The sequence below is a fragment of the Anopheles darlingi genome, chromosome 2 (genome assembly GCF_943734745.1).
Source record: "Anopheles darlingi chromosome 2, idAnoDarlMG_H_01, whole genome shotgun sequence".
NCBI lineage: Eukaryota > Metazoa > Arthropoda > Insecta > Diptera > Culicidae > Anopheles > Anopheles darlingi.
The window spans coordinates 71,361,057-71,376,056 of NC_064874.1; the positions used below are offsets into that span (position 1 = coordinate 71,361,057).

General features: G+C 45.4%; 1 protein-coding gene across 9 annotated transcripts in view; it reads right to left on the minus strand.

Moving 5' to 3' along the window:
- Nucleotides 1-15,000, minus strand: part of LOC125950789 (protein amalgam) — a 19,256-nt gene that overhangs the window by 2,903 nt on the left and 1,353 nt on the right. For 4 of the 9 annotated variants that reach the window (XM_049679092.1, XM_049679089.1, XM_049679093.1 and 1 more), the window contains exons 2-10: nucleotides 8,205-9,427; nucleotides 7,638-7,756; nucleotides 5,661-5,846; nucleotides 4,833-5,031; nucleotides 4,306-4,437; nucleotides 4,040-4,159; nucleotides 3,800-3,970; nucleotides 3,495-3,701; nucleotides 1-679 (exon numbers count right to left, since the gene is read on the minus strand). The exon at nucleotides 1-679 is cut by the window's left edge and continues 2,903 nt beyond it. In XM_049679092.1, coding sequence (XP_049535049.1) covers nucleotides 399-679; nucleotides 3,495-3,701; nucleotides 3,800-3,970; nucleotides 4,040-4,159; nucleotides 4,306-4,437; nucleotides 4,833-5,031; nucleotides 5,661-5,846; nucleotides 7,638-7,756; nucleotides 8,205-8,274 — 1,485 coding nt within the window. In that variant the 5' untranslated portion in view covers nucleotides 8,275-9,427 and the 3' untranslated portion in view covers nucleotides 1-398. Of the gene's footprint in view, nucleotides 680-3,494; nucleotides 3,702-3,799; nucleotides 3,971-4,039; nucleotides 4,160-4,305; nucleotides 4,438-4,832; nucleotides 5,032-5,660; nucleotides 5,847-7,637; nucleotides 7,757-8,204; nucleotides 9,428-10,071; nucleotides 10,416-14,443 lie in introns of those variants that run through there. The other 5 variants (XM_049679088.1, XM_049679090.1, XM_049679087.1 and 2 more) reach the window with 5 other exon arrangements.

The window sequence follows — 15,000 nt, forward strand, 5'->3', positions numbered from 1 at the left end:
TGCGGTCCGCCAGGCAGGGGAGAGGGGGGGGGGGGGGGAATGCTGATTATGTAAAGGGGGTGGGGGATTTTGATTTTGTCATAACCTTGGAATCCACGTTGTGGATGCATGTTGCGCAGCGCTCTATACATCCTCCTGTCCCAGCGGTCAACAGTGCTACACATCTCTCTTTCCTCCTCTGGTTAGTTTTTGCTAATTTTTGGAGGTGCCGTTGATCCGGAAGTTCGATGCACACACACACGCACACATACGCACACATACACACACTGCTCTCTGCGGTGATCCAATTTGCGGATCATATTTATCGTAATGTACACACTAACAGCAATGGTAACACCCATCCTCGTCATCGTCATCGCCAGCGTCATCGCTAGCGTCATCATCATACGCGCATAACTTCATGTAAATGTCAGCAACATCAACAAACTGTAAATCATCATCAGCAAACAACAACTAACGAGTGGTAGCGTGTGGTAACGCTGGCTGTACGGGCTCGGCGGTGCAAGTGACTTGTTGTTGAGGATCCAGAGCGGTTGCCGGGACGGTATCGGGGCCGGCATTTGCGTGTTCCGTGGCTTCTCCAGCCCGTTGTTACCGGCGGTACCGCCGGATGCCAGTCCGGGGCCACCGTTGATACCGTTCGCTCCATTGACACCGACCAGCCCATGTCCGGCGTTACCTAAAGGAGGGTTAGAGACAGGGGGTTAGAATTTATGCTGTGGTGTTTGGAAGGGACCTGACTACTGTAATGTGCCACCACCAGCCGGCAGCCCCAAAATGCGAATTTCATTCCAAAAGCCGCTCCCCTCCCCTGCCAATCGACATCCATGTCGCCTGTTCGACGTTTAGCAAATATGCAACAAGGCCCCCGGATTCCCCATCGAGCATGTCAAACATTGGCCGGGCTGGGGCTACTGATTTGTGTGGAATGTTAATTTTTACCATAAGCTGAGCTGAGGTGAGCTGCCCACAACTCCTCATGCCGCTGCCCTATGGCACAGATTGCAGAACATAGAGCCCTCCCCACCTCCTACCACGGGAAATGCTATGCAAATTTCGTTCCGTTGCAAGCGTACCGAGTACCGAGGATACAACGGCTGCTACTACTAATAATTAATAAACGAGCGCATCGTGGAGAACAGCAGCGCGTGAAGCGCTCGCGAGCTGGCTTTTTATGTTGTTCATTTTTGTCATCTTTTTCACCCGCTCTTTGCTTCCCGCGGCTGTCCGTCCGTCCGTTCGTCCGTCTGTCTCTGTCGCCCTTGTGTCATTAAAAATAAATATATTTATGCGACGATCCTGTCTTTTTTTTATGATCGCTCGCACGCACCATTCGTGGCAGCGATCGATGGGGGCACCCAGTTGTCCCAGTGACCAAGGTAGATAACAAAAAGGGGGACGCGCGCACACGTCACTGGCCTGGCCACGCCGTGCGCCGATAAGCAGTGTGATGTATGCAGCGACAGTGACAGAGAGAGAAAGAGAGAGAGAGAGAGAGAGAGAGAGCCTGAGGAAAGGCTCGTGGTGCGTGCGAAAATCATAATAGTAATATTGATAAAAAGAGGAATCGTGGATGGCAAAAGATTGCACCGCAGGACATGGCAAACAAAAACGGCTAGCACCGCGATAACATACCGATAAAGAGAGCGAAAGAGAGAGGAAGAGGGAGAGGGAGAGGAAGAGAGCCACCTACAAGCCGCCCGGCCCGGCGGGGAAAGGGATCTGATAATCACATCAATTAATTTATTGTTATGGGGTGTTTCATTGTGACGCAATAAAAATTAATTGAGCCAATGGCTCCGAGGCGGACGAGGCTCCCACTGGCTCGCTCGTTGGGTGGTCAACGCCGTTTGGCCGTTTGGCATTCCGCCATTTTCCGTTTTTTCTTTTTTCAATTATGAACAATTGATGGCCACAGTGAAGGAAGGAAAACCTCGTGGCATAAAGGATGCTGACAGAAATATGTTTTGCGATGGTGATGGTGATGGTGTGTGGATTCGCGAACGAGGGTGGGTGGTTGGGTGGTGGCAGGGGGCCTCTGACAGGTGAGAGATTATGTGCTACGCAAAGCGGCACTAAAAGTTGGCCGATTATCACACTATCGCGGAATCCGGCGCGATACGCACCGGACATCATAAGGTCAGCATCACATCATCCGCTGACGGTCTGGTGCGGATATGCTCTGTGGTCTAGCTGGACCACTCCGGCTACGGTCTAATCACGGCTAATGGCAAAGGTTATTAGCGGGAGTCTTTTTTTATGTTGTTTGCGTTTTCCACGATCTCTTTTTTCTTTACCCAAACGCACTGCAAAAACCGCCCAACGGAACGGAAGCCAAATCGAGGCTTTGTAGTCCGGTAAACAATGGGTGAACGATTCACCGTTTTGTGTCCGGCAGCGGGACTGCCTGCCTGAGAGGTGAAAATGCGAGCCGCGCCAGATGAGACTCGTCGTTTTATGCGCGAACATATGATTTAATTAATTCGAAGCATTTATTTATTTCGAGATCGGTTTAATGTTAACTCGTTGGTGGCTTGTCGGTGGAGCGGACCACAGAACATGCGATCATGGGTTGATTAATTATGAAGGAATGGGATCGTTTTTGTGTGACTATTTCAATGCCATTCTGTGATGTGTTAGCTATCCATCTGTGGAACGTTCTGTTTGAACACATCTTCGATACCAATGGTATCTGTTCAATGCTTTCTGAAGGGATTGATTTGCAAATGGTTCGAACCATAGAGTACGTACGATTGATCAATTAGGAGCTGTCATGGTAGTAGCAGATTTTCAGGGAACATTGCTTTTCATTCCTGGGCTCCGTTGCGATTCATTTGGTGGATGCCACAGAGATGCATCCTCTGCATAACCATACAGATTGGCAGAGGCAGGAAATTTCTGATCTCGATTTCTGCTAGCAAGCAAGCAGTAGTTCATTGAAAACATTTGCTTAATTTGAGGAATTTATCCGCAAAGGATGCTTCAAAGGGACTTTGGTTTTCTAGCGAAGATGGGGATTTTGTCCGTTCGCTGCAAGCTCAATGGTCTCGTTGGTCGTTTAGAATTTTCTAGGGACCTTATCTGGATAATTATTGTACATTTTAGTTCGTTCAAATCCGCAGATCATTAGAATGTAGTACTTAAATGACGAAGGCTGAAATTTTTCCTGTAGTATCACAAAACAAGTATTTCAAACATTATTTTTTACTCTTCAAGAGCATACAGCATGCATGTAGTACTAAAAGCTAGTAGACTTCATTACTGAACATATTAAATCAATATTGAAAACAGGGTTTTCCCAAAGATGTACATCAGTTCGATTGCAGCAACTGTTTGCCAGGACTTGATTTGCACAGCTGCAGCTTTAAATGGTCAGTGTACCAGCGAGGAGTAACAATATTCCTCTGGTATGTTTTAATGTGCCACTCCCTGTCCCGCCATCAAACCAACGAACTTGGTAAAGATGTGAAAACAATGGAAATCATCGGCCCTACCTTCGGGCACCACGAGACTACCGAGGTAATCGTTTTCCTGGATGTGGTTAGTGATGTACGTGTCGCGGGTGAGGGTATTTCCGCCCTTCCCTCCACTATCGTGCCCCTTGCCGTGCGATGGCGTGTGTTGCTTCCTTCGCGGTTGCTTCACTGTCGACGGAACGTACGGTGTCGGTGTGGTCGTCGGTTTGGGCGGTAGATGCAGCTCTGCAGCGAGAATAAAGACGAGAAAAGCAGTAAGAAACACAGGAGGAGGCCATTGGTAAATTGTTGTGATTGGTAAAATGGTGCCCGTCGGCCCGTACCTTGCAGTCGTATTCGGGCATCCGATTTGCCGAGCGCATTGATGCTGGAACAAATGTACGGTCCGAAGTCACCTTTGTGGAGGTTTTTCACCGTCAGGTTGAGCTGCCAGGTGTACGCGTTCAGCTTTTCCTCGTTGATGGTGTACTTCTCGCCCTCGTACAGCTTCATGCCTGGCGATGGCGACAAAAAATTCACGAGTTTGTTGTGTAACGAGTCGACGTTTTAATTCTAATGCCTACCATCATGCCGATGCCATCCATTGAGCGGCGTTGGGAATGCCTCTACAATGCACTGCAACAGTACATGGCTCTCGACCGGGGCGGCCACTAGCTGATTGCCGGCCTTAACATTTGGTGGAACTAAAGGCAGAGAGAGAGGTGTGCAATTTGGATAAAGAAATGAGAACTTAGTTGGGAGTCGAAACAAAGGAGTTTGGTGACTTCATAACTGACTGAGAAATTCGATCGCTTTTAATACCATCACGTTACTAGCACCATGCACTTACAGTTTACTTGCACATCGAACCGTTTGCTAACCGATGGTGGCACACCGTTCGAGGCAATGCACAGATATCCGCCCATATCGGTTCGCTGCACTTGGTTGAGGACGAGCCGCTCTCCCTCGACGAACTTAACGACTGCAAGGACGAAACACGACGACGATGCCGACAAAATGTTAGTTGTTATAGGCAGTGCTGGGTTGCTGGGATGATGAGGGTAAAAACTTTAAAATTAAAAAGAAAACGGAACTTCGGTCCTTGGGGCACAAAACGAAGTCGAGTCGAATCACTGCATTGTTGGATAATTAACTGGCGTCTCGGGCTGGTCCCGGGGTCCAGTTAAATTTGTTAGTAAATCAAGCGCCACGTCACAACACAGAGAGAGAGAGAGAGAGAGACGAAGAGGAAGAGAAAGGTGGAAACTATGCGAGGAAAAGGGAAACCGAAGGAAGCGGCAGTAGATTAAACTTCGCAAATCCAGCCCATTGCCCACCGACCGTTCTCCGTCGTCATCCCATGCGGCCACAAATTACCTTGTTTTTCTCTGCCTTCCGTTCGCACGACGATATCCTTGCCATTTTCACGCCTCCACTGCACCGTCGGTTCGGGGACACCGGTTGCCTGACAGACCAGCTGCACGTTGCCCGCCTCGTTGGCCACGCCACCCTCCAGGCTGTTCGGTTCGTGCTCGTTCAAGATATCAGGTGGCACGACGACGTCCAGGTTGCCCGACTGTAATTATGGTTCTCGGTTACTCCGTTGGTCGGTCGGTTCGAGTTCCCTCACTCTATTCCTCTTCCTTCTTTCCCCTGGAGGGGATGAAGGGAATCCCGCATGTACCACGTGCAATTTATGTATTCATGAGCCAATTACCACCCTTAAAGGCCCAAGCGCTCCAGGTCGCCAGATGAAACGCTGGGCGCATTCCAGAGCATTCTTTCGCCCTAGGACGAGCCTCGGCGCGGCGGACTTGACAAACCATTTCGCCCACGGGTGAAGGAGTGCTGTGGAAGCTAGCTGTCCGGTTTAGAATAAGAACTTGGAACTAAACCAACCACCCACTCTGCCTGCAGCGCTAACGGCAGTGTTTGCATTAGAGGCAACGAGCAAGAGGTTATAATCAGCACATTCCTAGCCCCACAATGTTCTCTGCTCGATAAATAGTTTTGTTGAAAGTTTTGGAGTTTGGGTTTTTTTTTCGCTCTCGCTGCCTCGCAAAGTTCGTTTCTAAATCATGCCCGGTCAAAAACATTCCCAAAGTAAACCTCGGAATGGGAGTTCCTGGAACAAAGTTGCCACCGGTTCTTTGGCGCTTTGGAAGGGTTCCGGGGGCTCGATGGTGTTGGTGACCTCGTACCCACCTGGTGTCGCATAGGATCCGTGTTCACTTGGCACATGTAGCTGCCGGAATCGTTCAGCTGTACGTGCGAGATATGCAGCTTCCAGGTGTTGTGGCCATTGTGTGTAACGGATAAGCGTGGATTCACCGCGACCATGTGCGTGTGTATGGCCAGGATCGCCTTCGAGTCCGACTTGATCCATGCGACCTACGGATACGGAAGAGCAGAGGATTTGCTAGTATGAGATGGTACGGTGGGGTCCGGGGATCGGGAGTCGTCTTTAGACGGATTTACTTTCGATTCCTTACGATTCAATGGCGGAAGTAATGCATGCAAACCATTTGACAATCCCCGTATCGCTGTCGAATTGGATAGCCTAAGTACTAGGTGCTGGAGCATGTCATTTTAAACAGGGAATTGGAAAGAAGCGCATGCGAGGAGCAGCAACATGGAGTTGCAAATCGGTCACAAGGTTCAATGAACAATTGTCAATTTGTTCACTGTGTTTATCAGAACAACACGAAATTTATCGAAATGTTTTAAGATACGTTGAACTAAATTTAATATTTTTGAAACAATTTGCTAAACATTTTCCTGCAAATGTGATTAAGAATTTTGTTTTCCTTTGTATTATTAATAGATGCCTAAATTGATTAAGATGCTGTAGTTTGAGAAACCACGCAACATGTATGACTCAGGGTATTTCGCAAATTTGAAGCAGTGTTCGCTGAACCAACGTTTATAAAATCGTTTTTTGATGTGGCATTTTCCAAATTTTATGATAATTTTTTTAATAATAATTGTATGAAACTTGTATTTCTAATCTAGAAATGTCCATCTTTAAAATGCTGTCAAGTATTTAAAATATGGAAATTTAAATAAAAGTCGGCAGGTGTACCTCGAGAAACTAGTTATTAAATAAAACGGACATCGGTTTGTTTATCCGAGATGATCGAGCGTGAATCAAAGATAGACACCAAAACCACGTATTTTTTTCAACGTATGCTTAAATTAATCATGTCTGTAAATGGAACATAATATTTCTTTATGATCCTAGTTCTGACTAACGAATGCTCAACTAGTAATTGATCGCAAATTTGATTGTAAAATGGGGTACAATGACACACGAGTTGAATGGCGTGTTAACACCGTTGTTGCATTGGTATTCCCTTCAGACGTGTCGTGTGAAAGCATCTATCCGCCCGACAATTTCCAGCGTGGGTTGGCCAATTCTCAACGGAAATTATCTGACGGGGAGCATTAGTTTTAGTTTCTTTTTCACATGAAGCCAACAAAACAAAGAGAAAACCACCGAAAGCACAATGGCACTAGGTGGAATGGTGTCCTCAAACACGCAGTAGTGTCTCGCATTGATTGAAGTGAGCTATTTAGCCACCGAAAAACGCAACCGAAAGATTGGCAAATTGGAGTTTTCCTACTTCAACCGTTCATGCATACCTTCGTGTAGTCACCTTCAAAAGCTTGGCCCTTTGTTTTCGATAAATTTTGTAAATGAGACAATCAATAACCCGTACTTTGAAGTAGTAGTGGGCGACATGCAACTTCTGGTGAGCGTGTTGAGCGAGGAGGAAACCATACAGGATGACAGTGAGGGAGGGAGCGAGAACGAAAGGAAGCGACCTGATTATGAATTCCGCTTCATTTGTATTCGTTTCTTTTTCGGGGGGTTAGAAACACGCACTCGCGAGTCATATCATATCTAAGACCGACATGCAACAAAAAATGGCTAGGCAATGCTTTGTTTTCACTAAGTGAACAAATTAAGAACAAATGGAAGCGATCTCTCCAATAAACCCGACTGTCTGTGCGTTACTAAAAGTTAGCTAAATATGAAATGAAATGAAAAGCAATAGATTCAACCTTGAAAACACTGGCACTAAACTTGCTGCTCGATCAAGAGCGCTAATCTCATGGTTTTATATTAGAGCGGTCGTGCTTAGTACGCTGATCCACGATGTTTAATTAGCAAATACGCACCCGGTACTGGCCCAAGTTGTTGACGACGCAAGTGAACGATACATCACGCCCCTGTGTCACCGTGAGATTATCCAGCGGGGCCAGAAACTCTGGCTGTGTTTCGATCTGGGAGCCATGTCCTGTTCGCAAAATCACACGAATAAGGATAAAACAGGAAAAGAGAAAGAGAGAGAAAGGGAGAGAGAGAGAGAAGCTGACGATTTAGAAAACCTTTTAATGGAGGTGGAGAGGTGCTCTGAAAAACGGGAGGAAAATAAACATAAAATGCTGCGAAACAAATTAAAAAAAACAAAGGGAAACACCCGGGACCGCGATGCGATTTCCATTTCCACTTTGCGAACCAAAAACAATGGCGAACAACAGCACGGCATCGGAAAGCAATCGTAAGCAAGCAACCGACGACGACGTCGACGAGGACGACGAGGGACGGTGACGACTGCAAATGGTACACTACTATGTGGTCCCCGGGTGGCCGGTACCATCCATTCTGTCATCCATTATGATTATTTACCGTCGCGCATAAATCATACTAATTCGAGAAATTAAATTTCGAAATACAAAACTTACCGCTCACCAGCAGCACGACTAATGATATATTTAACAAAAGCTTTAGCTCCAGCAGATTTATGTATCCCATCGCGTTGGTGCGGCTTTCTTTCGGTGCATCCGCTACCGCAGCTCCTGACCGGTTCCTGCTGGTGGTTCGGTTCGGTGTTCGGTTCGTTTCGCGTCTCCGATGTGCGCGATGCACACTTCCGCTTGCCGTAATCCTTCGCTTTGCGCGCGGTACTCGGTAATCGGCCAACCAGCAGCGCTTTCCCGCTGCTGCTGCTGCTGCTGCTGCTTCGAGATGAGTCACTTCACTTAAGGCTTAAGGCCCACGACACTTCACTACCGTTACCATTAATGCTACCGAAACTGCTGTTCACTTATTGCACTGGGGCCCTCTCTCTCGCTCTCTCTCTCTTGCCCCTGGTCCGGTCGTTGCCAGGCGCACACTTCCGGTACACTGCTACGGTGCTGGTGATGAGGTGGTAGATGAGTGGTCCAAACACTTCACGCGGTTCCCGGCGATCCACTGTAGTGCTCCTGATACGCGGCCCCTGATGGTGGTGGCTTTCAGCAATCGCGGCTTTATTGTTTCGCGCTCCACACCATCGCCAAGGTAGCGAAGGCTGCTGGATGCTTGCTCTCAGCGATAGCCAGAATCGTTGATGGGGTTTCTGTTTCTGCTTCTGCTGCTGCTGCTACTACTGTTGGTGCATGGGCGTGCAGCATCATTGGCACGCTCTGGCGCATATAGCGCGCCTGATGATGTTTCGGCGTATAATTCTTTGCTACACGGCACAGCTTTTGCTTGTTGAGAGAGGGAGGTCGCCGCGACTGCTGCTGCTACTACTCCTACTACCACTTTTGAGGTCTTCGGCCAGCTGCCCGATGGTGGAGGCTGATGCGTGAAATGTGGCGCGTTTTATTCATCCGCGTAATGCACAGAAACAAACGACTTCTTCTCCACCACTAGCACCCTTCACCAACAATCCTTTTCCGTTTTCACTTGCACACACACATACACACAACGATACGACGCGATGCAATGCGATGGCGTATGGTATTGGTTTGGAGTGGACATTAAAATGTTGATTGCACAGGAACTATAGCTTTTCTCTCTAAGTTCTTTTTTTGTTTTCTGTTTTCTGGTCGATTCTGTTGTGTTGTGCTGTGCACCAGCGTCCGTGGTCACAGCTGTGCTTCGCTCGTAAGTAATTATTCAGAAACGTGAAACAACCTTCCTATTGTGCAGGGAAAATGGAGGTGCGGGAGAACATTCATTATCAACTGGTACGGAAAAGTATGTAATATGATAAATTTGGTTGAAGTATGGAAACCTCCTTCATAGAAGAGGATCAATGCAATTCATCAATTAAAAGCCATTCCGTTTAGCGAATTGTATCATACAAAGGGTGCCTCTCGAGAATGAAGAAATATTTATTAATTCATCCGAACAGCCCTGTTGGGACCGATATTCGTTCAATTAGTTGAAGTACATCAGCTTTTCTATCGAATCGATCGAATATCTGTTCAAGTGTTGAAAATCGAGTGCAATTTGTCGAACATGTTCGTTCCGGGGCAGTCGTTTGGGAACGAAACAGTTGAAATTAATCAAAAAACATTAAATACCGAACATTTCCATAATTCCAATTGGATGAAATTGCAAATTACGACGACGATAACGACGAAACAGCTCGGTAGCATATGGTGACTCGGTATGATTTCCGTGTGTTGTTAGCGCACGTTGTGCGTGTACACTCCTCTGCCTGATCATTGTGGTACGGTTCAAGTTGCCTCGGATTAATTTATGTACCGCGCTGTGACTCCATTAAGCGAAGCGAATACCGGAGCTCAACGTGCACGTGATCCTCGGGGTTTCCCTTACCATTTGACAACTGTCTTGAATTATTCAACCAAGACTTAGGAAGGGCCAGCGTGGACTGGCGGTAGGTTTGTACGAATGTTCCTTCCAAACTGTTGTGCGCTTCTCAGCGCAGCATCACACGTGGTTCTGTGCTGGACACGAATATGAATTCGAAATCTGTTTGAGACGCAACTGGCAGTTGCAGTGGGGGTGGGCACAAGCCACGGTCCATACACATGAATGTTTCGCACAAGTGTTTCGCATGCCGAATGTCTCATTATTCCACGAAACCAGCTGGTATCGGTATGCAATTTAATTAGATCGTTCAATTGATTGCCGTTTTATGGGCCAACCGCGAAGGGCCAGCTGGAATATTGATGCCGCCATCGCTAGACTTTAAGTTCGATTGAAAACTATTAGCGAGGATAGGGTGTAACTGGGTGAGTTCTCTAAGGATTTCAGCATATTAGTAAATGTAAGGCGGAAACCTATTTTTAGAATTATGACCATCTTAACATATCTTGAGAGGTTCAGCCATTTGTGTATAGAAAATGTCTTGATCAGTTCATTATCCGGAGACATACTTTTATTATTTATACAATCTTGTATAACATAAACCATAAACAAGATCTAGTAAATATGCTAAGTTGATTGAATACCGCAATTCGACTAAAATGGTTTGAATTCAATCGATATCTGATTTACCTGTTATGCAATAAAACAAACAACAAATTGATCATCTCCTGCCATCAACAGGACTCCAAAAAAAAGGGGTGATTGTGATCCCGCCTGTGCTTCTTATTAAATAAAACTAGCATGACCCGCGTGCGTCGCTACGCGTAGAAGATTAGGTTTTACTGAAATGTTCTATTTCTTTGAGTTTCTACTTTGTGTGTTATGATTGTTGTTAATAATTACCGATGATTCAAACTGGGTTACATGATCGCCAACCATGGTTTTGAGCCTATTTTTTCATGGATTGATCAGCTACTATTACTAAACTATCATTGGCAGTTGATACTCGGCTGGCACGCTTCCCTTTTGCCTGCGAAGGAATCGGAAGCATTGCTGGGCACCGACTAACGGAGACTGTTTGTTTCGTATGTAATCCCGTCGCCTTTAATTCCTTTTCGCTTTTGGGGGACTATCGAGCTCAGGTTTTTTGTCGTAGGTGCTAGGCCCTCGGAAAGGGGTTCTCGCTTTTGGGATACCATCAGCGTTGCAAAGAATCTGACCAAAAAGGAGTTTTCTAGTCAGATTCCCCTTTATTCGCAAATCTCCTGCCCTTTTATACCCCGGGTTTGCCGGTGTCCTTCTAGGGAACACACATGATGCCTCATTTTTCCAATAACTGAGTTGAGCTCCTAACGTTACCGCCTGGAGTTTGGAGCCCGCGCAACATCATTTATGATAATGTTAATAGTTGATATATACTGCCTTTCAATATAGATTCGATATGAATGCCAGTTTTTTAGCTAATGATGTAGTTAATGGTTGCAAAAAAAATATAGAATTCAACATGCATATGAGTGGTCCGTGTCATCGATACGGCCGGATATCGGCATCTGACTCGACGATTGAAAATCTCTAGATTTTTCATATTGCACTTCAATTATCATCATAGTTGTTTGGGGAAAGTGCAGATTTTTTTACCTCCTACTAAAAGTGCAATCGAGCACATTCTAAACTGTTAGTAATGTGTCTGCACATCTTAAATTTTTATACATAATTTTTGGACCTTTGACTTGATTGATTTTTGGGGAAATTTCGAAAATTCGAATATTGCCTGAGTATGCTTAAACCGGTCTGAGCTAAGCCTTCTAGGATAAATTCTCATCAATTAAATTAATTCGCACTGACAACGCTCCCTGGCGCTCAGTATTGCAACTACTGTTGGGTGAAGTAGTTGATTTTCAAAAAATCATTAAAAAATAACTGTTTGAGCTAAGGCTATGAAAATTTGGGATTTGGAGTTTTTTTATATGAAAAATCTAAGAAAAATATCAAATCAAAGGTTAACAGAAAGTTACGGAAAATAATTTTTCTATTTTTTGAATAACTTAAGTAATGGGAATGAAATATAGTTTACATCCGATTCTGATACCTACAGAAGATACACACAAAGTTTGGTTCGAATCGGTTCAGCCGTTTCGGAGGAGTTTGGACACAAAAAAATGTGACACGAGATTTTTATATATATAGATAAGTCAATTGATATTGTTTGCCGGTGACACACTCTGAAATTTTATCACCAAGCATTAGCGAAACTCGATGGCAACGAACGGCAGTTTATTGGCTCCATATACTAGGCCCTTGTTATGCCCACCGGGGGAGCACCGAAGTCTCGGAGAGATTCGATTATAGTAATGTACCTATGGCGAAGTAGCGAACATAAAAAAAACTCCGTTGATTCGCTTGACAACCCATCGGAATGGTACAGTTTGACGGTGAAAGGAGAGGATGGAACAGTGCCCTGTCCCTGTCGCATGCCACCGGAACGAACACATTTCTTCTAATACCTTCATTTTTCTTCCGTCCGAAAAATGGTCCAAACCTGGGGCAAGGAAGTGGCTTTTCGCACGCTGTCGCTCCTCTGCTCCGTGCTCTGCGATCAAGTGTGAAGGCACTTTTGAGCGAAGGCCCCGTTTTCTGGTGGCGTTTCGTGCGTTTGCCCATCGTGTGGTCACTCTTTCTAGTACGCCTTCATCCTTTCGCCAACCATCTACCATCTAGTGATCCGGGCCCGTTCCGTATCGGCACACTTGGATCGATGGCAGAATGATAATGGGGGTTGTTATGGTGAGGGCAATATTCAACACGTTATACTTGGAAAATTGGAATTGTTATGAGGAATTGATAGCACGGTTGCGGACCGTGGGAAACGAAACGATAAAGGTCCGTCCACTTGCCGGCAGCAGGGTGCATTATGAAGATTAACATCCGACTGTTTAACAGTAATGCTGCGTGCGTTAGAAACGGAGCGGCGACGGCTGCTGGCTAAGCTTGGAAAGCAGTTGGTCATAAATGTAAAATATGTAACTGTGAGTGTGTGCCCGCGAAGTATCATTTATTGTAGTCGTTGCTGTGGACGCAGCACATTCTATGATCGATCCTTCTAGGAGCGAAAGGGATTGGCGTTGCTTGACTGCTTGAGCGGTTTTGCCGATAATGTAGCGTCAGGATGAGTTGCTGTGAAGGACGCACTTGCCACTGAATCATAATCAGCGCAGAAAGGACGGATAATCGAATTTGCCTTACTTGAACTTCGTATTCAGATACCCTGTATTTGGGTATAAGAATGTCGCTAATACTATACAAGAGCTGCACTGATAACGAAAAATATTTGCTATTTTTTACTTAATTTTTTATGTTCGGCAAATTCAATAAATACTTGAAAATAGCGATTTGCTAATAGACTTAAATGCAGCATCAAGAGTGTAATGAAAACTATGTGCATTTTTTTCTTTAATTTTTTCACTTGTTACAGGTTTAGGCACAATATCTGCATCTTCGTGGAAATTGAAAAAAATAAGTAGAGGGAAAAATTGTCACTAATAAAAAAATGCAACCGCCGTATTCTATCGTGTAACAAAGAATAAAAAAACAGTTTAATGTTTTTTGTTGTGTCTCCATTTGCACTAACGAACTGCAGTCTTGAGGAAATGTATCGCACACTGGCCGTAATTGCTTTGCGATATTACGTTTAGCGTCTGCGATTTAACTTTTTGCATTCTTCAGGGATAAAATGCAATTTTTAAAACATATTCACGTTATGAATGTGATTTATCTGCATCGTTATTTATCGTTATAATTGCGGTAAATGCAATATAACCATTTATGGTTTGTTAGAAACAATGATTTAAAGTTGGTTGCATTTTTATACCTAATCTGTATTCAAACCATCGCATGTTGCTGTCTTTGCGATGTAGAGGTGAATTCTCTGTGATTGATTGCCATAAACGATTTGTGACGATTGTTTAAGCTTTTACAATACGAAAACTCAACATATCGCTTATCAATAGGACGCTAATGCCTCCAATATTTTCTCCAACAGTAAGTCATAGTTTTGACAGTGGTGGAACTTCTAAAATCAATAGCCGCAACCCCACCCCCCTGCTCTTTGCCTCCTCACCTGCCGGTCGCACGGTAATGATCTGACCGATTATGAGCGATTATGATCTTTAAACTCACACGCATTCCACCATTTCATCCGCATCGCGCACGGACATGTTGTTTGTTCAGCGGTGCGTATTCGAAGGTAATAAAATGGAGGCAATGATAACAACAACGACAGCGAGCGGGCGTGGAAATGACCGTGTCACCACCAGTGCCACGTGTCGTCACACAAACGCACAGGACGGACAGTTTATCCGTCATTAGTCCGATTAATTACCGTTGTGTGTCGCATCCCCGTTCTGTGAACCAAACCCGACGGACGGATAATGGACGGTTGGTGTTACAAAAATAAAATGACGATTACTGCGTCCCACCAGACGCTTCCTCCTCGGCCACCTGCCACTGACAAGGCATTGTTTGCTGACACTGAAATATTCAATGTGGCATTATTATTCGGTCGCTTTGTGTGCGATCCGCAACCGTTTCCCTTTCACGCGCACCTCGCGCACTGTTTGTTCGCATAATGAACAGTTCCGATCGAGTACAATAAAGTGGTAAAGAAGGTGTTTTAGTGGGAGGGATGGGGTGCGTAGGTGATTTCCATTCAAATGCCCTCTACTCGCGTTCGACCTGGCAGGCAGGACAGAACAAGGATCGGATCGAGTTGTAGCAAGTTTTTAATTATCGGTCCAGATAAGACACGTCCAGTACGGAAGGACTCCTACACGGTACACTAGCGGGGGGTTTGCTCGATCCCAAACACTCGTTTGCTCGCAAACACACAAATTAGCACACAATTGCACTTTAATACACTGTTTCGTAATGTGATCCCGA